The 24,439-nt window shown below is 42.4% G+C and overlaps 2 protein-coding genes across 4 annotated transcripts in view; one reads left to right on the top strand and one right to left on the bottom strand.

The window, feature by feature from the left end:
- The window catches only part of Tmtc2 (transmembrane and tetratricopeptide repeat containing 2), a 434,585-nt gene extending 414,797 nt beyond the window's left edge, over positions 1–19,788 (bottom strand). For 2 of the 3 annotated variants that reach the window (XM_004623764.2, XM_023716254.1), the window contains exon 1: positions 19,108–19,788. In XM_004623764.2, the coding sequence (XP_004623821.1) occupies positions 19,108–19,190 (83 nt within the window). In that variant the 5' untranslated portion in view covers positions 19,191–19,788. The remainder of the gene's footprint in view (positions 1–19,107) is intronic. The other variant, XM_023716256.1, reaches the window with a different exon arrangement.
- LOC105742358 (translation initiation factor IF-2-like) lies at positions 19,436–20,469 on the top strand. Its single transcript, XM_012514996.1, has 2 exons — positions 19,436–19,498; positions 19,567–20,469. The coding sequence occupies exons 1-2, from the start codon at positions 19,436–19,438 to the stop codon at positions 20,467–20,469; spliced, it is 966 nt and encodes a 321-aa protein (XP_012370450.1).
- The last annotated feature ends 3,970 nt before the right edge of the window (positions 20,470–24,439 follow it).

Here is a 24,439-nt window from a genome sequence, read left to right as displayed (position 1 = left end):
CATGTGGTGCTGGGGGATTGAACCGCGGTCCCTGTGTTTTGCTAAGCTTGTTCTAAGTAGGTGCTTTAGACCACTGAGCCATCTCTCCAGCCCCTACTCATCAAATTTAATGTGAGTGGAACTTTCCCCAAAATTAGAATAACATGACTCACTTTAAAAATTAACGTATCCTCTACTTTAATTTTTTAATTGAATTCATCACATCCAGTTCAAAAGCTCTCTATGTAAAAGTTTGCTTTCATAGATACTGGTCATTTATGCATTAAGAATGTTTAATAGGATTTTCTTAAAAATATTAAATGGTTTATTGTAGTTTTATTTTTAAGCAGAACAGGTAGCATCTGGCTCAAATGTCTTCTTACTTGGTGGTCTTACAATTTCATGATATACAAAATTATTTAATTTTCAAATTCACTATTGGCAAATCATATCCAGGGCAGCATTTTCCACTCACAAAGGATTAACCCACATATTGCCTTAAATCTGCAAACCAGTATTTGAGGTACACATTTTTAAAGGCCAGATGCTACTGCTTTGCAAAATTTCTATTTCTAGCTACATAAGTCAACAACATTCCTGAAAAAAAAAAAAAAATCAACTGGCAAAATTCTCCAGCAGAAGCCCTTGTCCTGATGACACTCATCTTTCTACCTGAGGGGAACCACGTCCCAACCGCACCCATCTAACCAACAGGAACGCCAATGCCTACAAGTACAGAGGATGACAATCTAGATGAAAGCAGAGGCAGCCTTTATCTTTGCCAATGTGGGGAGGGGGCACGCTCGCCTATCCTGTCAGTGCGTTATTGGCCTGTTTTTCAAGGGTACCTCCTGGATAGCCCGAGGAACAAAAAAGGCATCAAGACCAGGCTGTCAGCAACCCAGCAATGATGGAGAGTCACTTTGCAGGTGTCAAAACCTCAACTGCAGAAAATCAGGACCGGTGGGCAGACAGCAAGAGAAAATGGATACCAGAATACCAAACAGCTGCTTAGCGCGGAGCTAAAGTAAGACAGATACCCATGGGGAGGTCAAGCAAAACACTGGAAGAGCAGTTGAACCGCAGCCTGAAACAATGTAACAGAGCAGCAGACAGCTGGGAAACAACTGCCTTGGAAACACAGGCTTGCAGCTAGAGGCAGGGGGCCCAGGTTAACAAACAGCCAAATAAGCATCCTAGAGGCAGCTGCTCTGGAGGCAACAGCAGGCGCTTCCTGTAGGCCAAACCCCACTGCCAGGACCACTGGTGGGATCCCGCCACACAAAGGCTCACTGGTGCATGAAAACCATGGCTCAGCAACACGCTCTGATCAAAGGAGTCCATGGGACAACACCCAATCATCATAGCTCGGGGTCCTCGCCACCTAGTCCCTCACTAGCGCTCCTCTAGGCTCTCCGGCAGTGCGGTCACCAAATTCTTCAAAAATCACCAAACGGTGAGGGATAGGGAAGCCAGTAAAATGTTATGTCTGTCAGTCTTAACTTTGAGCTTTAACTTCTATTATGTTGTAGGCCTGTGTTTCTCGATTATGGTCTAGGAACCCCTAAAACTGTCCAGATGTGCTGTGAAGGAACAGTAAGTGTGCCAGAAAACGTTTTAAAATTATGTGTCTCTATTCAGACTGGGGATTGCCCAAGTTTTCCAGGCAAGGCCAGAACGCCAGCATGTTAGGCTTCACAAGTCCCAAGGGCTCTGTGACCAAGTAGAGAGAAAACAGACACGGAGGATATAGAAAGGGATTGGGGGGGTGCATGTGCCCTAAAGAACAGACTGCAGGGTGGCGCTGGCTAACAAAGTGCCCACAAATCAGATAAGAATTCAGAAGACACACACTCACACAGCTTTGGTAGTACTGTGCCTCACAGGTGTCGCCTCATAGGGGTCGCCTCACAGCTGACACACCTACATGACTTCTAACTCCACTGTGGTGGTCGCTTGGCACCAAAAGTATTGCAGATGTTGGCAAGGGCTGTGAGAATAAAAGTGGATTTCAGCATTTCACGGGCCTCCATGGTCTTGCACCTTCTTCCAAAACTACTTGGCCCTTCCTTCTAACAGAGCTCTAAGTCCTGTGGTGAACCTATCCCATACAGTAGAAGACAGGCAATCCTGCCTCGATTCTCCAGGTGAGAAGATGTCAGGTGATAGGTACAGGTACAACCTGGCTTTGGAGAGAATAATCCCACCATCCCCAGGCTAGCTGCCTTATGACAACCCAAGATAGAATAAACTCCTTCCTGGAGCATTTCTGAGAGAATCAGGAATAAAACTCTAGCCTGTCACTGACCCCAGTGACCACCAAAGTCACACTAGAAGGGAGTGAAATTCTCACAGCCTGCTGGAGAACTTCTATTCAGATAAGTAAGAAGCATCTAATTCTTTAAATAGGCCTTCCTTTGTCACCAGTATAGAATATTTGTGTCTCCCCAAAATTCCTAGGTTAACTCCCAAGGCCCATGGCTGGAGGAATGGTATTTGAGAAGTGACTGAAACAAGCTGCTCTTCTGTGACCCAGCACCTGGACCACCCCAGGTACTAAGTCAGCCAGTGCCTTGAACTTGGCCTTCCCACCCTCCAGGAAGCTGAGAAAGAAGGTCTCTGTTTAAGCCACCCTGTTCATGCTATTTCGTTGCAGCCACCCATTATATTAGAAAAGATAGAAGGACAAGGGACAACATGTTAGCAACAATTCAAAGGAACACTATGGGTAGGCCAGACTCAAAGCCATCCCACCACATCCACATCGGCAGGAGCAAGTGTGTTTGGACATGACAGCTCCTTCTTGCTCATGAAGGAAAGGCTGCTTGTCCTTGCAGCTCCATTTGGCAAAACGGATTTCCCTGTTTTTCCTTTTTACTCACTTACGTAAGACAGAAATCTGATTATAGCCTTTATCCCTTATCTCCCCTTGCCAGCCCATATTTAGCAAATACCGACGGAAGTAGACTTCCCGTCAACTTTCTATTTCTGATATATTCAAATTTCTGTTTCATCCCTGTTCCTACCTTATTTTAACCCTCATCACTACTGGGAATACAAATCCTCCAGTGTAATTCCACACTGTCTTTGTAATCCTCCGCAGCCAATATAATCCTAGAATAGCCACCTTTCTGGTCTCCTGCTTTGAAATTGGGACAACTGAGAACAATTCTCTATATTATGTTAAAGAACACAAGGTCTTGGGTGATCTGAGTTCTACCAACTTGCAACTTTGTTTCTTCCCCATCCTACACCTCCCAGCCCCCCTCTTCTCCAGACTTAAGCTCTGCTCTGACAAAAAGCTTTTTCACTTCCTACATATTTTTTCCCAAGTAGTTCTTCTTCTCTCTAATTCTCATTAATCTAATTCATATTTATTCTCCAAGAGATGGTTCAAACAAAAGCCTCTCACAAGTGCCTCCCTCTGTCCCTTTGCCAATGGGGGAGGGAGTCAAGTGGCCTTCTTAGGCCCTTGCTGAGAATCACAAGCTTGTGATTCTATTGTACAGTAACTGTCTGTCTCCTGGGTAGTCTTCCCCACCTGACTCTGTGCTCTTTAAGATTAAGATCTGCATCTTAATCTTAAACTGCATCTTACTCTTAATCTTAAACTGGATGTGGTGGTGCAGGCCTATAATCCCAGCACTTGGGAGGCTGAGGTAGGAGGAAGACTGCTGCAAGTTCCGGACCAGCCTGGGCTACAGAGTGAGTTTTGGTTTTTGGGAGTTTTTTTGTTTTGTTTTTTGTTGTTGTTGTTCGGCGGATTTTTTTAATCATATGGTGAATTTATTTGTACTCTAAAATAATTAAATAACATGCACCTTTCCACTGAGTGGCTCTGTAGGTCATGGCTAGAACAGAACTTGGACAGGAAATCCTTTAGCCTTGGTGCTTCTGTTTCATGGAAGAACCTCATAATAAGTGTCCGCTGCTTCCACATTTTAATTGTTTCCTCCAGTTCCATCTTTTGCTTAATCACCAGAAGATCAACCACCCGGGGGTCTACGCCGTGGGCATTTTTGATGAACATTTCTCACACTTTATCCCCATGCTGTTTCACAGGGATGTCTAGCTGGAATAGGGTCACAGTGTTTGGCACCTCCCGGTACCAGGCGCGGTACAGCTTGTGTACTCTCCACCTGGCCTCGTTAATGTCTCAGCTGAAAATGGGTTTCACAGAGGTGCTGGCTGCAGCAGCAGCCTGGCATACGCTGCTCGCCACCATCTTGGTAGTGCAGAGTGAGCTTAAGGCCAGCCTGAACTGCATAGCAAGGCCCTGTCTCAAAAAGACCGAAAACTGAAAAAATAAGTAAATAAAAGAGCTACATCTTCCACTGGGTCAGTGTCCCGTATGTCACATGGTTCTGGAACAGCTAAGTAGCTAGAAACACTTGCTAGAGGAAATGAGGGTATTAGGGTTGAAAGTGTCCCCCACTGCTACCTTCTCAAGAGACAGAAAATGTCTAGATAAGAACAAACACTTCCGAATCCAAGTCCAATGCCAAGTTCAGCTAATTTCCTCAATCTAAAATAAACCAAAGTCAAATCTTTCTCCCAAATCTTGAATAGAATTATCATATTTTCCCACTGTAATTTGTGAAGTTAGACTACTTAAAATGGTAAAACATATCCTTACTTTTCTTTTACTGCTATTACTGACAACAGCTCCTTCTATAGCTGCAGGGAAGTGCCTGGGACACATACATGCTCCCACCTGCCTACAGTTCCATTACCAATGTCATCAAATCCTTGGGTGACATGAACACAAAGACAACTATCTCCTTACAGTGTTTGCTCCTTCCTTGATTTCTGTTCTCCTCTTCTTAATTCCAATGTTAACAGAGAATAGATATTTGCTGGAGAATTGTGCCCCTGATTAGTAACAAAGATACAACTTTGTGGCATGAAAAAAACAAATCAACTGTCTTTAATTTTAAAAAAGTAGCATTTATTATTTTCTACTTACTAAAGATTCTGAAAGAAAGGGTAGACCAAATAGCTCAGCAGATTACAGCACCTGCAAGCAGGCACAGGGGCCCAGAGTTCAGTCCCAGGCCTGCTGTGCTGGCCCCACCCCCGGGGCGTGCAAAAACAGCAACTGAGACCTGGCATGGTGGCGCGCGCCTGTAATCCCAGCTCTTGGGAGGCTGTAAACAGGTGGATCACTACAAGTCCCATCTAGTAGTGAGACCCTGAACACCCTGTAGACCCTTCCCTAAAATACAAAAAAAAAAAGATTCTCCTTGGAACAAATAAATAACTTATACTTAATGACATGTGGAAAAGATTTCCTTCTAATGCACTAGGTAAACTTCACGCGTGGCCTTTTCTTTATTTTTATATGTACTTCCAAGATGCTTAAAGGAAAGAAAAATGTGGGACAAATTCTGGTTTGTGTTATTTATTCTGAAAAATTTATTATTAAAGTAAATAATAGGAGCCAGGGAGATGGCTCAGTAAAATAAGCACTTCCCTGGCAAGCACAAGAGTCTGAGTTCAATCCCTGGTTTCACAAAAAATAAATAAATAAATGAAGTAAATAATAGTCTTATCACATCTTATGATAACAAGGAAATAAAAATGAAAATGTAGATTTGAGATTATGGTTAGTTCTAAAAATAACTTCAAACCAGGTGAGATGACATATGCCTAAAATCTCAGACTACAAAAGGCTGAAGCAGAAGGATTACAAATTCAAGCCCAGCCTGAACAGTTCACTGATTTAGCAACATTATGTCAGAATGTGAAGGTCGGGGATCCAACCCCCAGTGCTGCAAATTAATGAACTAATTAATTAATTAATTAAATACTATTTAGTGTCTACCTTAAGTTTATAATACATTTATAATAAGTTTATACTACATTTGTAACCTGTCTAATTTAACATTAAATTTATTAACTCTCTTGGGCTTTAATTTGAAATTAATTCTTGGAAATCAAATTCATGTAAGCAAAGGTAAGTAAATGAGTATCACTGTGATGACAGTCTTTAAGAAATTCAAACAATTTATCAGTATTTTATAGTAGACACCAACAATTTCGTACATATTCAAAAGATACTAAAAATTGCTTAAAACAGTAAATATCCTGCCAGCTCTAGAGATGGCATTCTTAAGCCTGTCTCTTATAATAAATAATCACACTTTCTCATCCAACTCCAAATCCTGGAGAAATACAATTGCTGGTCTTTTGTTTCATTCTGAAAATTAACTGTGGAAGCATGTTTAATATAGTATTAAATTACTGGTTTCCTGTACCAATTTAAATTAATTCCACAAAGTTAAGAGTCATCTTGCAAAACCTACTTATTGTTTGGCTTTAATAACTTAAACACAGTCTGAATGGTTTTCTAAAACCACTGGAATTATTCAAATGCCAGATGAATTTTCACCTGAATATTCTAAAAAAGTTCCAAAGAACAGAGACGTACACTAGAGGAAACGAGGCTGTTTTCCAACAAGATCCCAAAGTGCTTCTTCTACCCACTTGCTGTTAAAATTCAGTCGTCAAGAGGAACAGAGTAAACATCCCAACTGAGACTAGAGTAACACCTATGAAGTGAATTACAGCCGTGGCAGAGGGAAAATATCTTTGGTTGATAGGGTTTCTTGTGTTAACGGGCCTCATTTTCCACAGTATCTGTGGCAATATGGTGAATGTTTTAACTTGAGGCATTACTTTGTGCTCCAAAGTTGCCAATTTCAAGCCTACAGCTTAGGCTAATGAACCCAGACCCACTAAGTTTTATCCTGGAAGGGACTCCACAGCATCCCAGCTACACCCTAACTATAAAGAGAAAGGGTCATTCCCATCATCACAACTATTCAGGAGGCTAATGCAAGACTGAAAATTTGAAGCCAGTCTGGGCAGTTTTAGGAGATTATCATTTTAAAAAATGAAATAAAATAAAAAGAGCTGGGAGAAAGGGAGTAGTGATGGGGCTCTATGAATGCAAGACCCTTGATTCCATCTCCAATATGGAAGGGGAATGATGAAAAGGTGGGAAAGGAAAGGAATCAAGAAAGAGGAGAAAAACAACAGGACAGAAACTGCTAGTGTAGGGAAACTTGGGGCCACTTCTGGCTAGGTAAGAGGAGTGGAAATGACGTGTGGAAGGAAGGAGGAGGGCAACGCAGAAGCTTAGATAGTAGCTGCTCAACTACAGAGTCCAAGTGGAAAAATTAATTATAATAATCAACCAGCCAAATAGATATATAGTTACATTCTCTTAATGAATAGAGGGATTTGTTCTAATAGTGTTTGTAAAAAGGATATCATGTCCACATCTTGTGCAGCAATTAACCACTAGGAAGAATGTATGCAATGTGTTAATTATTGAAACTGTATTACCAATTTGATTTGAAACTGTCTCATTGGTATTTGTTTCTCAATAAAATTATGGGAAAAAAAATCAACCAGCCAATCAATAGGCTGGATGCAAACTTGCAATCTTCCTACCTCAGCCTCCCAGAATGCTATGATTACAATCATGTACCTCCATACCCAGCTGGTTTTACTACACAATAAAAATATCCATTTGGGCTGTACAGTGGCACAGGAGACTGTGGAAGGAGATCACAAGTTTTAGCCCAGCCCAGCCAATTTACTGAGGCTTTGTGTGTCAAAATAGAAGAAAGAAATTTACAAAGGCCTAGAGATATGGCTCAATTTGAAAACCTCGAGTTGAGTCCCTGGTACCACAAAAAGAAAAAGAAAGTAAAACCCTCACTAATCTTGGAGTTGACACAGGTCGGGCACATATTATTTATTGGTCTCCCACCTGCTTTGTTTTAGGTGACACCTTTGATCAAGCAAAGTTAATGTCAAAATTGTTCTCCATCAAAATTTACCTTTTGTTCTCCTCTCTATTCTGTATATTAACTGCTAGCCTGGAAAAAAAAATTTTTTTTAATCAGTAATTTGTCTTTAGCATTACAGAACCTGGAACATTCTATGACCGTCAGATTGTTATCTGTCACAGTATGGGTCAGAAAAGCAACAACTATGTAATTTACCATGACCTTGAACCCTCTCCCACCTGTTTGAAACTAAAAATGCACCTCTCCAAAGTCCTTGTGCAGACTCTGCACCTGTGACCCCTAAGCAGCACGGCTTTGATAAGATCAAAGTCCCCATCTAACAAAAGTCTTCATCTTCCAACTTACCAGCTTGATGCCAATAAAGGTTTTCCCTTTCCACTCTGTCTCTGGAATTATTGGCTTCACTGTGCTGCAGAAAAACTAGCCCTTGGATACACTAAGGCAAATGTTGTATCAATTCATTTGTCAAAAAGGAATCTACTATGTGGAATTTCAGCAGGCTTTCTGCTTTTCAAAATTAAAACAATGACAGAGACTGGGTGTGGTGGTATGTCCCTCCCAGCACTGAGGAAGGTGAAAACAGGAAGATCACTAGGAGTCTGATCTGTGTAATGAGACCTGTAGACCCTGTACTAAATACATTTTTTTAAAAATTTAAACAATAACAAATTTATAATTAGCACACAAAACATGTCTTTATTAAGCAAGGAAAATAAAACCCAGACAGACAAAACAAACTGACTAAACTTACACAAAATAAGCATCCCTATCCTTTTCTGACCTAGAAATTTAGGTAGAAGTTCCAAATGTCCGTGAAAAACACTAAGCTCATCTATAATACAGTTCAAGGAAGTAGAGTCTCTTGACCAAAGCATGGTCCTCAAGCCACCAGCATTTATTATGCCTGAAAATGACACAAATGCAGCTCTCAAGCCCGTTTCTGGCAGAATCTGCATTTTAACAACTCTGAGTCATTCCCACATAGGCTGAAGTCTGAGATGTACTCATCTAGAAACATAAAAATACACAGAAAGAGAGACAGCAAGTGTCCACCTCAACGTCTCTTTAGGAGAGGCTCAGGGAGCTCTGAGCTGGCTGCAGAAGATTTTTAAAGATTCACTGAAAGCAGAGAGGCAAAATGCAAGAGATAACCAGGTCTAAAAGCCCCCGCTCAGCCACAAGTACACTCAACAATACTCTGTGGGCACTTTACAAGGAGACACCAACACCGTCTTCACCAAAGTGGCACACATTATTTATGTCTTGACTACAAGAGATGGTTTCTGTTCGTATGTTTTTTAAGAGAGGGTCTCACTGTGTAACCCCAGCTGACCTCAAACTCACAATCCTCCTGCCTCAGTCCCCCAGGAATTGTACTGAGATTACAGGTAAACAACATCATGCCCACATAGGAAAGTTTCAGCTTTCATTCAATATGAAACAAAATCAAGAAACAGCAGGCTTTGTTTGTAAAAGAAAAAGGCCTCAGAGAGGGAAACGGAAGTAATCCTAAAGAGATTTATTTTTCTTGTGGCAGAACTGAGTACTCAGAATTGAACCCAGGACTTTACACTGGGACTGTGTGTCTCCAGCATTTCTTTAATTTGGAGACAGGTTCTCAATAAACTGTCAGAATCAGCTCGAAGTTGGGAGTGCCGGGACTACAGTCAGGTACCACCATCTCTGGCTTAAAGAGATTATTTTTAATGGGATACTTTAGGCAGAAAAGATTAGGAATTCATGGCAAACTATAGTTGCTAATTTCAGCATACTGATGTCTCTAATAGGTTTTTATTCAAATCCCCAACTCATTTTCTTTGGTTAAATCAGTAGATAAACCTAGAAGATTGGGTTAAACTGTAAAACCTTGGTTTCATTAACAAAAATCCAGTGGCAGAACTCAGTTATCTTTTTCTCTTTCAACAGAAGAGCAGGAATAATGTTCCTATTTCAAATGCAGCTTACCAAATGAAATTGGTACACCACTTGTTCACATCAGCTATAAATAATTGCCTCCCTCTAAAGAACTACTTCTGCAAATAAAAACGTCTTTTGGTCTGACTAAACTTCTTCATCACTTGAGAACTTTTCTTGTGTGAATCTGTAGTTGGAAAAAAATTGTCATTAGAGACTCATTTTGTAAAAATGAGCTCTTTTCAATGGCTTTAGGAGAGAAGTCCTACAGCTAATTATTTGGGGCGAGAAAAGAACAACCTGTTCTAAGGGAAATACACTTGAAAAGTATTTGGACCCAAGTATTTTACCAAAGTGTGTGACCTTCACAATCAAAGACAGCAGGATCAGTGCTTACAAAAACATAAAGAGAGGATAACAGAAGCAGCCATAAAGCATTTCCAAAGCCGTGAGACACATCCAGAAGGAACCAGCACAGGCTTTTTTTTTTTTTTTTTTTTTTTTTGCATATATACATAAATATATCTTTTAAATTGACAAAAATGGTGTACAGGTGATGTAATGACAAAAGTACGCATGGCAGGGTGGGGAAACAGCTAACTTACATACGCAGCACCTACATACTTAAACAGCTAGCTCTTAGGATCGATGGCCTTAACCTCCGATCTACTTATTCTTCCATTTGCATTGGTCCCCTTGATCAACACCTGGGGGACTCTGCCACAGCTCTAGGAAGAATTCTAAGTGACTAATCACAGCTAGAATCCATGCCCAGGGGAAATATTTGGCGCACTAAAGAAATGAAACACAAGAGATATAAGCGTATATTTTTCCATATATAGAATTTAAATTCCGGAATTTAAAAAAATAAAATTTGCACCCTAAAAGCTGACTCTGCCTCCACATGGAAAGCAATCAGAGGTTTCTAAATTTCCACAGTTGCACACTATGACACAGCCTTTTAGAACTACGGATAACTTAAGGGTTTTCTTTTTTCTTTTTTTAAACAAAACTATACTTGGGGAGAATCCCTGAAAATTGACATTTAAAACTCGTGTTCTTGGTAGGCCAAAACCTACATGTTGCCAAAGATAATACTTTTTAAAAACATATGCACGTAGTTTATTTTTTAAAATAATTTTATTGAGAAATAAATAGCAATGAGACAATTCTAAAACCAATTACTAGCAGATTCAATAAATAATAGATTGCATATTGTTGTCTTAGTGGTTATGCGGTGTACAAGATGCAGACATGATATTCTGTCCACAGACACTATTAGAACAAATCTCTCTATTCATTGAATTAAGAGAATGCAGCTATATATCTATCCTATTTTGAATATAGAGATACCAAATGGTCATTCATTTGTAACCCCCTTTTCTGTTTTGTTTTGTCAGAAAAGGGCATTGCATTGTCATAAGGCTCGAGTCAACAACTTCTGACATTGCCAGTCTTACGGAAAACCCACTACTATTATGGGCTACTGGACTATATTGGAATATTTTGCTGAATTCAGCGTAGGTTCTTGAGAGCCACATGTGGCACTGCCAGAAGCCCCAGGCCCCGTGCTTCTGTAAAGCAGCATCCTCCCCAAACTGCAAAAAAGCAGCAGACTGTGAATGTAATCTCTGCGGCTATCACCTAAGACACCCCCTGCGGAGATCAAATTCTAAGGGCTGTCACCTTCACATGCACAGACATCTAGTGAGTCCCTGGCCCCTCCTAGGACCCTTAAAGGGTTTAATTATTGACTCCCATCTTTAATCTGAGAGACAGCACTAACTGACGAGACAGCAGGGCACACATGCTTTCACCAGGGAACAAATTGGAAATTAGCACAAACAAGATGTTTACTGTTTCCAAAGTATCTTCACTTATCTCAGTTTCTCGGATACTAGTTCTTGAACACTGAATCTATAAGAGAAGCTTAGTAACAATATGCTTTGTAATAACACCCTTAACATAAACACATACACTCACTGATAAACTGAAAACAAAATGACAAGGAGACGGTATGCTTCCTTGGAGACGCTTGACAGAACACTTGTAAGCAACTGAAAACAAAATTTCATAAGACACAGCTGTAAAAATGTTGCCACCTTTATTCATCCTTTAAAAAATTTGTAAGAAATAAACTTGTGAACTGCATTTAAAATTAATACCCAAAGAATTCCAAGTATGCAGGGTTATATGGACTGCCATTCTTCCCACTGGATTTTTAAACAGTGCTGAGACACAGCTATTTGAACGACTTCAGACCCATCACTTAACACTGTTCAAAATGTCAAGAGCCATATTGCACCCCAGTGGCCTCTCCTCAGCAAATAACACATCCTTTGAAGTTCAAATACTCCTAAATGATGCCAAGGGAGAATTCCTTGTACAGTCAAATTTACCTAAAAGAAGTCAATCTCTGGTATCACCACTAGGAAAAAAGCCTTTTTATTATCAAACCTTCTGAATTTTTCAGTTTCAATCTTCTAAGTTGTTTCCTAATTAAGGAAACCCACACTCACTCATCTACTTATGGTGATGTCACTTTTCTTAGCTTAATGTTTTTGAGGAATAATCATTAACATATCATTAAAAAATTCTATAGAAACAAAGGTTAATCATCAAAAACAGAGAGATCTGACAGAAACATTTTATTTCGCATGACACCTCGCACAGTGCTGCCACTCCAAGGGCACTAACACGTGTTTCATTTGACAAATCATGTAATTCCCACAATCACCTTGACTATAACCACTTTCTGGGCCATGGTTTATATCCTGTGTCTCTCTGATATCACAAAATGCCCCAGCAAAGAAATGAAGAAACAAAAGCCTGCATCGAATTATCATCAGCAAATAACATTTCCTCACCAAACACTAAGGTACTGGATCCCGCCGCTCTGTCCTCAAGCAGTGTGTCACAGGCATAACCTTCAAAGAAGTAAATGCACATGCAATTTAATTTCACAATAAAATGCAATCTTGATCCAGAGTTAGAATTTTCACTTCTTTCTCTTTTCCATACTAATTTTCTAAACATGAGCACATCAAAATCTGTCTCCGTCTCAGCTTTAAGATAAAAAATGTTCTTTGTTCAGATTAACTGCATTTATGAAATGCCCTCAACTAAAATCAAGTACTCTTCAAATATGACAGAAACTTTAACATCAAATCCTGACGAAAAATCTCTAAGCAGTCCTATGTATCTAGATTTACTCTACTGCTTCTCATTTATCTATAAAGAAAACTGATTGCAGTTACAAATCCAAAATAGTAATCCTAGAAAGTTTCCTAAAGACTGAAATGAACATTCATACCTTTTATTCTAGGAACTTTGAATACCAGAGAAAGTGACAAATGTGATGAAAAAGCTGAGCTTCCAGAGAGATGAGCGTTGGGGGCTGGTGAGATGGCTCAGTGGTCTAAAGCACCTACTTACAACAAGCTTGGCAAAGCACAGGGACCGCGGTTCGATCCCCCAGCACCACATGCCAGCCAGCCCCGCCCCCTGGTGGGCTGAGCTGGCCACACACACACACACACACACACACACACACAGATGAGTGTTGAGCAATGGACATAAATGTGATATAGTGCTGCATCGTGTTAGAAGTAAGAACCTAGCAAATGCAGCCCCAAATCTCTGAGGCAGAAGTCTTCAACCTCTACGATCAGTGAAGACAAATCTAGTTAACAAACAGTTCAGTCATTGCATACATCCAAGGAAAACAAGGCATTTGAACAATTAGAAAGGAGACCTTTAGGAAAGGTGTTTCAAAGCTTCCAAACTTGTATATATAACGCAGTATCAATGAACACCAGTCCAAAAATAAAGACATATAAATATGAATATGCTATAAAAACTTTTTTTAAAAAAAGGTAAATTTGGGTGAAATTCTATACACCAAAGGGAAATCTATCAGCAATTTCATGGGTTCTTACACCAAATACTTTACCTGCACAAGCACAGGTAAGAACCAAATGTTGTGAGAGCTCCTGCTCATAACAAAGGTGAGCAGTTGTTACAGTTGTGTTGCGTACTATGTGCAGAAGCAGCCGGTGTCTGGTAATATTCATAATTCATATTGAATAAAGCAGTTAACTCCTCAAAAGGACATGATAGTCAAACCTTCAAAGAAACCATCCAACCCAGCACACAATTACCCTGTACTTAGCCAAAACATTACACCTTTTTCATTTCATGAAAAGCAGAAGGCAAGCAGTCTTGATGACATGTCACTCCATTTTTTGTAACTACGTCCCTAAATGAGGACAGCTATTCATAGAGGAGAGGTCTTTATATCCAATAATTCACTGGATTTTTCCTTCAAGACTGCCACACTTGTCACTTCTGTGAAGCCATTAAAATAAGTACATAAAGTTAATACAACACTCGGCTCTCAAGGGAAAACCAAAAACTTTAAGAGATGAATGCTAGTATGTTAAAAAGCACTTGGGGCAAGAATCATAAATTTATAAGAATGGAGCTTTACCAGACAGAGATTTTTTTAGAGTGCCTTTAGGATCAACTTTGTCTTTTCCTAATATTACGAAGGTGCCTGTTTCAGATATAATGTACCCTAAGCCTATAAAAACAGCTCCACTGTCCTGGGCATTTTTAAAAAGTGCTTTTAAGAAGTTCCCAAGAGATCAGGAAGACAAAACCATGCTTCCTGCTCATGCTGGAATCCAAAAGGTTGCAGTTGTTTCAGAATCACAGCAGTAGAGAATCCAGGGCCTCAACAGGGGCACTTCAGCACTGAGAGACCAAAGGCACATGACAGTAGCCTGCAGGATCGTCAATGTAATGTGTGTGTGTGTGTGCGCGTGCGTGTGTGTGTGTGTGTGTGTGTGTGTGTGTGTGTGTGCATGAAAACAACAAGAGACAGATGGCTGGCAAGTGATTTTCCCTTCGGCATTTCTACATGCCTATCCAGTCTTGTATTTGGGTCATCTGTTACGGTCAATATGAGTGACAGGATCAGTGGGGACAAAGCGAAGCAGTCCACACTGACTTCACTTCATAATTTCAATTTTCCAGTAAGGGAAACACTTAGTCAAAAGAGCAAAACGAACCATTTGCAAAGAGATACACTTAAACAACTCACTCTTTAGATGAATAAACCACATCTAAAATAGTTCCTAATTCCATTTTTTCACTCTATTATAAACTCTAAAGGAAAAATAAACAGTAAAACAACACTTTCTACACTTTGTCTTCTAATAATGACCTGATAAGATAAGCTTTGATACAAGGCAAATGGTTCCATTTAACTCCTTAGCAAGGCTTCCTAAATATGCATTTACCAGTCACGCCACCAGTGGGTAAATACACTGGAGTTTTAAAATACCAATTCCAAGGCAAAAGTATTGGAGAGAAGCTTTTAGCCAGAGATTAGCAGAATGATTGATCACCTCACAAGGGATTCTTATCATATCAGGTCCAAAATTCAAACTAACAATGACATTAAAAGACCAAGTAGAAGGAGTTCAGTACTTTTAAGGGGGAGGGAGTAGATTTTTAAAAATTATTTCTTTTAAATCTTCTGTTCTTTCCTTAAAATAATGACAGTTAAAATCACAATGAAGAAAATCTTAACAAAAACTAATCCAGGAATGTACTACAAAGAGTTTTAAGTATTTTATCCTTTTGTAGTAGTGACTGAAACCAGGAACTTTACACTACGCTACTCACCAATCCTATTTATTTTTGTTATTATTTTGAGACAGGGTCTTGTTAAATTGCCCATGCTGGGCTGGAACTTGCGATCTTCCTGCCTCAGCCTCCCAGACTGCCAGGATCCACCATGCACCAGGTACTTTTCCACTAGAGTGGAAATTTCTGCTGTGGAAATGTTTCTCCAACCTTCACACAATTATTGAGCAAAAGAATAGGTAAGATACCTATAAGTAATGTTAGTGATCAAGGCTGGGTGTACTAAACCCAAAATGGACAATAGAAAACATTTCAAGCATCGTCCACAAATACATTTCCTTTCTTCAGGAATTATTCTGCCTACATGAGCATTAAAATATGCAGAAATTACATTACCTTATTTATTTGTCTTTATGTCATAAAAGGGCATCAATTAGATAATATAAGCAAAATGAAATCAGACTTCAAACATTTGTTATTTACCTTTGTTTTCTCTGAAGTAAACTGACTCTTCTCAGAGTTATCTCTATGAGAAACTTACAGCAGTATTATTTCAAAAAAGAAAGAGGGAAAAATGATGCCATGTCTTTCTCAACAAACACAAGAAAGCACAGAATTTTGGGTGAGCAAGTTTTTTCCACTGCCCTAAGCACCAAATTTCTCTAGAAAATAAGAGCAATTACTTCAAGGAGTCATACACAACATGACATAAAATTTGGCAAAGGTTGCATATTTATAATCCCGGTGTTCTTCTAACCACCACTTAAGATTCAATACAGTCATTACACTATATTGAAAGCTAGGGAAGAGACAATAAAATAGGTTTTATGATCCGATACTGTGAACTCTACTCTTCCCTTGTTTGGTTCAACACATCTCAAATTGAGCACAGAAACACTTGTAAAATATTAAATTTTACCATAGGGAAATTGATTTTTGCTTTAAGAAAGTTTCATGTTACCACTTAATTTCAACCATGCTACATCAAACATTGAAAGTAATTATATATAGTTTATAAAGTCAACTTGATCACTATATTTAAAAGAAATGATAACTTCGAGAAGTACCACAGCAATAAGGTTTGAGCTAAAGCAAGATGTGGCCCTCCTAAAGTCAATGCCAGCTTCTTCAGACTCAAATGCAGTCTTGATTTAGTTAGGCAAGTCAGGCCTGAGAGCAACCTCTCGCCTCGCACACTGCTCTCTTCGCTGGCAGCACTGGCCTTCCTTTCTTTCAGAACTGAGTTTTTCAAAAGTTCCTGGGGGGCAGCAGAATCCACAGATGCAATTTAAGCAACGTGAATCTTTGTGGTCTGAAATGGAGTGGTAGAAATAAACAATTATCATCCTGCAGCTCCCAGTCAGCTATAGTACTTGGATAGAAAATATGTAAGTCGCAATTGTGAGCACACCTTGGTAATGAATCATGTTAACATACTGTGCAAAACAATAAATGAGTACTCCATAAACATGTCATAATTCCTAGGGTTCATAAAACTGAAGTTTGCTACTCTTAAGACTTCACATGCTAAAGAACATGTGTTTGCACAGGCAGTTGCACTAAGAAACCAAAGTAAAGTAGGTTTTCTAAATTGTAGCAAAATATGATTCTTATTTTAACCCTCAATATTGTATCAGCAATAAGGTCTATACATCATATGCTATCAAGCATATGATAGAGGAAAATCATTCCACTAATGTCATCTTTGTAGCTCAAAACTACAAGTGAGGAATTTTAACACTCAATTTGACCTGCAGCATGTGAAGAACTTGTAACAACTGGGAATCATCAAAGCACAACTCATTTATCATCACACTCGCACCAGTCTCCCCAAGTTACCAAAGCTTAACATTTCTGATCCATGACTCAGGAGCCCTGAATAAGCATTAGATCCACAGAAAAATGTAGTTTAATTTTTGCCTTAATTTTCAAACAATATTTTCTCCTGCCATGAGCTCTTTTAAGAACTGGATAACAATTAAGATTAGGAACAGGAATGAAAGAAGAATGCTTGATTCATCATAGTCTTCTAAAATTGTGACAGTGCTACAATTTTTTTTAATTAGCTTTATATTCTTGCTTTAAATGCCTACTTTTCAAACTGTCCCCAACAGAGCTACTTCACCACCACCCCAGCTCATTTTAGTGGAAAGCCACCCACCTTTGGAAACAAAGGCTTTTTCCATCAATGTCCTAGAAATAGCACACGCACCATCACACAGAATTAGAAGAGAAGCATCTTGGCTCATCTCACTCTTACAACATTTCTCAGTGTGCAGTGCAACCGTTAAAACCAGTAGGCTGTTTAAAAGTTGAGGAGAAGTTTATGCCTACCAGTGCCTTCCCATCAACTAGGCTATGACAGACACTACATAAAATGCATTAAGAAGGGCTTGTGGGCTATTTTTGCACCTATTATCAGGTGATTTCATAGCAGGCATGTGGCTGTGAACCAAGAATCGCTGATTTAAGGCTTCCTTCCCAGAGCATACTTTGAGCAGTAGGATGGGCACACACCAGAGAATGCAGGACAGGGCTAATTACCACCAGCAGACGAGTCTGCCTTGCCTCCCGCACTATCAACCACTTTGCTTAAGTTCACTCACTGCCTCGCCCTAACCCTGGGGACCCATTCACTTTCCCTAGCCCAGAGAGGCTGTTGAAAAGCTGTCAAAGTAAATCTGTGCTCACTTTTTGGATGGTTTAATTTCAATAGAGCATGAAACACCCCAGGACGTTTAATAAGTTTAGCCAGGCGTGCTGTTCTCCCTAATATATTTTAATTATGCATCTGTTTTAATTGTAATCAGATTAAGTCACCGGAAAGGCACAAATTAGAATTTTCCCTATTGGCTATTGGAGCTTTTCACCAGTTTCTAAACACTAACAACGTTTAAAAAATAGGTAGAGACACCAGCACAACTGTGACATTTTCCGGGAATCAATGCAGTTTCTTTGACAACAGAGTTCGAGTCTCATTAGCCATCCAAACTAACTCAAAAGCACAAGACAACTTCGGTCTCTAGGGGCGTCTTCTTCCCCAATTAGCACAAGAGAATCAGTAATGTCTAATGCAAAACTTCCAAACAGAAATGAAAGCCTCAGCCTCATGAAGTGCGGCCCCATAGACTGGTGAGGGAGGCTGTAGGGGGCTAGGGTGGATGGCGGAGATGCCATCAGCGGCGCTACCTTGGCCCGCCGTGAAACAACCTGCACGTCAAGAAGGAAAGTTGAACCAAAGAACGATCTGTCTTTTTCACTTTTCTGGCAACTGTCAAAACTTGCGCTTGCACTTGGGGAAATAAGTGTCTTATCAATAAAAGGAAACGGCACAGGGAAGATCTGTTAGGGGGCAAAGAGCGGCTTCCTTCCAGCGCAGACGTAAAATCATTTAATGTGCTTTTGTAGCACCAAGAAATACCTAAGACTTTTTCCTTTTTTTTTTTTTTTTAAGAAAAATACGTTCATTAAACAGTTCCCCTCAAATTGCCAGGATTTCCGCTAAGAAACTCAAGCGCCTGCCAACAGGCTAGAAGCAAGAGGCTGAACCTGCTGCAAACTCAGAGAGGAGCGGAAACTCCCTCGGCCCGCCCCGCGCTCGGGTCCCGCGCGTCCGCCCCAGGTGTCGAGGTTCGAGCGTCGCTAACCCTTCGGGCGCTGAACCAGCCCCTCCAAGGTGCACCCCGAGCCCAAAAGCGGGAGCTCGCCGCCAGGTCCCCAGGCGCGGCCATCGCCCCCTTACCTGTCATCGTAGCAGAAATCCGCACTCAGGGTGTTGAGATACAAGGCGAGCCCCAGAGCGCTGCTCACCAACTCTGCAATCATCTCTCCACCGCCTTCCCTCCGGCTCGGCTCCCAGCGCGAGGGCAGCAGCGGCAACAAAACACAGAAGCATCAATCCCCACCTTCCGCCGCCTTCTCCTCCCAGCTTCACTTTTCCCTCGCTTCCCCACCCTCGCGCCGCGCCCTCCCTCGGGTCCTTCCCATCCGCCGCTCCTCGCCTCCGCCTCCTCCGGCGCCCGCTCCCGGCTCCCGCGTCCTCTCGCCTGCGGGCTCAAGCCGCGCTCCCCATGCCGGCGCCCGCGGGCGGCGGGCGGCGAGCGGCGAGGCGATCGGGCTCCGCGCCCCGGCGGGTGCACAGCGCTGCTCCTCGGCGCGGCCCGGCCCCCGCCCTAACCCATGGCAGTGAGGGGCGCCCTAGGTGCGGAGTGGGACTCGGCGGAGGGGCGAGAGTGCGGCATGGGGGCCGAGGGGCCGGACCGAGCCGGGCTGTGGGACCCGCCGGAGGAAGGGAGACCGAGGCGGGAGGGCGGGACGGGGCGGGCCGCCTGCCCGCGCCGCCTCCGGGCGCACTGCTGCGGGGCGCTCCGACGGACTCGCGCTGCCCGGGCGGCGGCGGCACATTCACTCTTTATTAGCTCCCTCCCTGCCCCAGCCCGCGCTCCGGCGAAGTGAGAAGCCGCGGCTGGGGACGCCAGGAGCTCCCGCGTGGGGCTCTCGCCGCGGCCCCCGCGCCTGCGTGGCCAAGCCTCCATCGCGGCCCCGCCCCGCCCAGGCCCCGCCCACCGGGCCGCCGGAGACTCCGCCCCCGAGCAGCAGGCTCCTCCCCCGCGCCGCCCGCCTCCCTCCCGTTTCCTTCACCTTCGATTTCTGTCTGGAAAGCCCCGGGGACAAGGACGCCGCGGAGCCGCCCGCGCGCCCGCGGAGGGCGCCGCAGGAGCGCCGACGCCCAGGAGGAGGCGGGCCCGGCCCGGGCTGCGGGTGCCTAACGCCGGCGGGCGCAAGTCTGACCAGCCGGAGAGACTTCGGGGACCCGGAGCGAAAGCCCAGGTTTGGCGAAGGCTGCGGCCGGGACTGCCACCGACGGGCCCGCGCTTTCTCACGCCCGCCGCGAGGCGGGAGCCGGAAGGGACCGGAGAGCCGCGGGGACAGCTTGGGAGACGTCTCTGGACCGAGAGTGCAGCTCCTAACCTACCCTGACGGCGACCCCGGTGTCAGTGGAAAGACGTGTGAGGAGAGAACTGTTCCCTCAGTAGGACTGGAAAGAAAGGATCCCGAGAGCCCGCGGCGAGGGCGCCTGCCCTGGCCGGGACCCTCGCGCTGAGCCGCGTGGGCGACGCCGGGCTGCGGCCGCCGCCGCGCTCTCCTCAGGGCGAGGGCGCTTTCCTTTCCGCCCGGATGCAGACTGGGTGGAAGGCGTCCAACAAGATGAAATACGGGCTAGAAGAATGGCCCGGGTAGGACGAGCGCTGGGTACTAAAGTTGCGAGCAGAGAGGACTGTGCGCCACACCTCCTCCTGGTTTGTCCTCTGGACCCGACTGGTGGCGCGCTTGGACCGAGATGCGCACTACTGCAGCGCCCCCTGCTGCACCGCAGCCACAGGGCAAGGGAAAGCGGGTGATCGCGCTGATGGACTTGACCCCATGCAAAGAACAGCTCTCTCTGGAAAGGACAGTAAGCCTTGGAGCTCCCCGTATCCCTGACAGTGAACTGAACAGTTTGAGAGCCTACAAAACAAGACTGCCTCATTTCCTGATTTTACGAGGAAATCTGTGAAGACTGAAGAGACACAGATAAAGTGATAATCATTATGCATAAAGGAAGATTGGGTGCCCAGGGAAAAAACGAAAACAACTAGAAAGGAAGTACGTCATTAAAGGCAGTGATTGAGTCTGTTCATTGTTTAGAAGTATTTAAAGTCATATCAATTGATCCATGAAGGTCCTCTGTGTCTGGTGGGCTTATATAAGTATTGTAGTATGCTTAGAGGAGTCAGCATGTCTAAAGTAGGGTCCTGTAAAGTCCAACAGAAGTGTTTGCCGTTATTATTAGTCTTCAACTTACTCTTTTACCAGTTACCTAAACCTAGGTACCTATCTCCAAAATACATCCCACTCTACCATATTCCTCCAAGCTGGTCTCGTTTCCTACATAGACTAATGCTGTGGCCTTCCACGTGGTCTCCTCTACTCTGTAATCCCTCCTTCCGTCTTCAGATGTAAGACAGGAGATTTTGAAAACTGTAAACTCCTCTTGAAATGTCTGCGGACTGTTCATTGCACGCTGAATACAGCACCAGTTCTTACCATGGTTCCTTTGGTCCTAAGTAGCTCTACCCTTTACCACATGTGCACAAAGCATACATCCTTTTCCTCAGGTTCTCTCTGGCTCCTTCGCATCATTAGGTCTTAGCTTAAATGCCACTGCCTCAAAAAGTCTTCCCTCGCTCAGTCTAAAGCAGACACACACACACATCAGTCTTTGTTCCACCACCCTGTATTATTTTCTTCACAGCATGCATCAGAATCTACAAGTTCTGCTCAAATAGAAGTTCCCTGAAGGTGAGAACCTTATCAATCTCATTTTCCACCTAATACCTATAGCCTATGTCATCTGGGCTTGTTTAAAAAAAAAAAAAAAAACTTTCTTAAAAACTTGACAACAAATAAGTAATGTAATTAGGAGAAGGGACATGTTATGGTTTATGTTCAAATGTTCCCCCCCCCAAAGCCTCATGTAATCATGGGGCAAACTTCTAGAGTTTGTGATGAATTTCAAAATCCATTGCTGGGATTATGGGTGTGAGTGCTACACCCACCCTGGGGCAGATAGCCTGGGTGCAGTATAAGGGAGGGAAAGAGGCTACTGTCTTCTGTTGCCACTGCTCCCCCCTTTTTGCTCTTGTTCTTTTGCTGTTTTCTGAAGCCATGAACTATTGCCCTCTGCCTTGTGTCACTCTGCCTTGGAGCCAACTGATTATGGACTGAAGTCTCCACAAACTGTGAGCCATATACACCTTTTCTTCCTTAACTTGAGGTGGCAGGTATTTTTTCGCAGCAATGAGAAAAAAGTAGCCAAAACAAAATATAACTAAAAGTCTGCAAATGTCCATCATGAGAAAAAAACATTATCAGTCAACTTCAAAGATGGTGAAGAATTAACAAAGGGAAGAGAGAAGAAGTAGGTTAAAAATTCTTAAGCGTGTATTAGGAACACCAGGGTGAGAAATCCACACATGAACAACTATTCAATAATTAAGAAGATTCAGAGGCATAGAAATACTAAAGAGCTTTGGGTTCATTGTGCTAAAAGCTTGTAAGCATTTTCAAGAGCTGTCTCAAATCTCCAGTGGTTTTAAATATTTATTTCTTCCTTCTTCATCTTCTTTCCTCCTCTGTGCACCCTCCAACTCCTCTGAATAGGAAATTTAGAAGATTACTGTGAGGTATGCCATAAATGGTACATCCTGCCATCCTTGATAAATGAAAGGCTCAAAATCTAGCTATGCTTGAGAAATCCGGTTGCTTTCAACAAATTTTCTATTATAATTTAACATGGGCCTCAATATCTTTCCAGTGCATTAAGCCACAAGCCCTTTCACATTGCTCTCCGAGGGCTGAGAAGCAGCCAGTTCCTGCATTTTCTACCTTCCTTGAACAGTTACGAAGGGAAATCGGATTAAAGATGTCATCACTATCCTTGGAGATCATTTAAAATCTGGGGAAACAGTTTTTAATTTACTAAGGTGTATTTACCAATGTGAGATTGCTGTTTCAGTTGTGAATGTATGTGTGTCCTATTTAAAGCTACTGTTGCTTTCCACAGATGAAGGAAATTAGGCTGGTTGGCTTCAGTTTTCTACCATAGACACAAGACTGGCCAAAAAAGTGCTAAGCCCTTATTTTCCCAAGTAAGTTCCACACATCTGCTACCTCACCACTTCCTCAATGAATTCCTTTTTATAGTCAACCAGACCTATGCTGCATTTGTTCTGCATTCCCAGTCCTTTGTTGTATAATTCATACCTTTGCGGTGCCAGTCCCTCAGGGTAAAGATTTCCTTATTTGCCTAAGACATTTTTAGTTTATTGTGCAATACCATCTTCCCTTTGGGTGTTGCATAAATATTAACTAAAAAATCCACATCTGGTGTTGGTCGTCATTTCTATTTGTCCTAATATAACTTCTCTTTGAACAGTTCACTTGGAAAGTGAGCCAAGGGTGAAATGTGGCACATAAATTCTCCTGCGCTGCACTGAATGCTTTTTAAAATGCCCACAGATTTGGCTATTTATGAACAGAAGATTTGCACCTCTTCCTTATTCTCTCAATTCTAAAATTGTAGCAGGCCAAAGTAATTACCATCTCCCATATGTTTTCTGAAAAGGTATCCAGGAATCTCCTGCTAAAATCTTAACAGATTGACTAGGTAGCAGAAAAACACTAGCCCAGCAGGTGAAACTGCCTATTTAGGGAGGTCAGAACAGAGCTCTCTGCTGTGGGATTCATAAGCTCTGGGCTTTGCTCAGGAAATAACCCTGCAGGAGAAAAACAGCAGAGCATGGATGAAATGTGGGTCAGGGAGCTGAAAGAGGCTCACAGGCTGCTTGGCTAACTAATGACAGCAAATGCGCTGGCTGCACATGTCACATTTAGATGTTTCCCAGCATACCATAAAGTGCTGCCCTGCAGACACTGTAGTGTATAACACGGCTTTATCTCAAGGCTTGTGATCCATTAGGAATATCATTAGGACACTACAGCCACAGAAACAGATTCTGTCACCTCTGTCACAAAATTGGACTGTTAAAAACCAGCTGCTGCCAAAATAATGATCACTTTAAGAGATTCCATTTCTATAGCTTCCAATTCAGAGACTGTGGGGTTGGGGGAGAGAAGAGGAGGAGGAGCATAGGAATAACATGTTAATATCTAGATACGGATAATTGCAGAGATGTTGAGGCTAACGATAGAATTCAGACACTCAATCAAGAAAAGCACGGACCTCCTTCATAGAATCTCTCTGAATGCATTCACATGCACTGGTATAAACAGTGATCAAAAATATTCTAAGGGCCTGAGAAATAGCACAGAGTCTTGGATAACAGTTTCAATAAGCCCTAGATTCTATAAAATAAAAAAAGTTGAAGAAAACTGAGCTCTGATGTGAATGTCAGTTTAAAATAAGCAGTCAAATAACCAGTTATGGGCTGGTGAGATGGCTCAGTGGTCTAAAGCACCTACTTGGAACAAGTTTAGCAAAGCACAGGGACCACGGTTCAATCCCCCAGCAC

This window comes from Octodon degus, unplaced genomic scaffold, assembly GCF_000260255.1.
Source record: "Octodon degus isolate 3935 unplaced genomic scaffold, OctDeg1.0 scaffold00004, whole genome shotgun sequence".
In the NCBI taxonomy this organism is placed as follows: domain Eukaryota; kingdom Metazoa; phylum Chordata; class Mammalia; order Rodentia; family Octodontidae; genus Octodon; species Octodon degus.
Note: the sequence above shows the minus strand (reverse complement) of the source record. Positions and strands in the feature narration are given on the sequence as shown.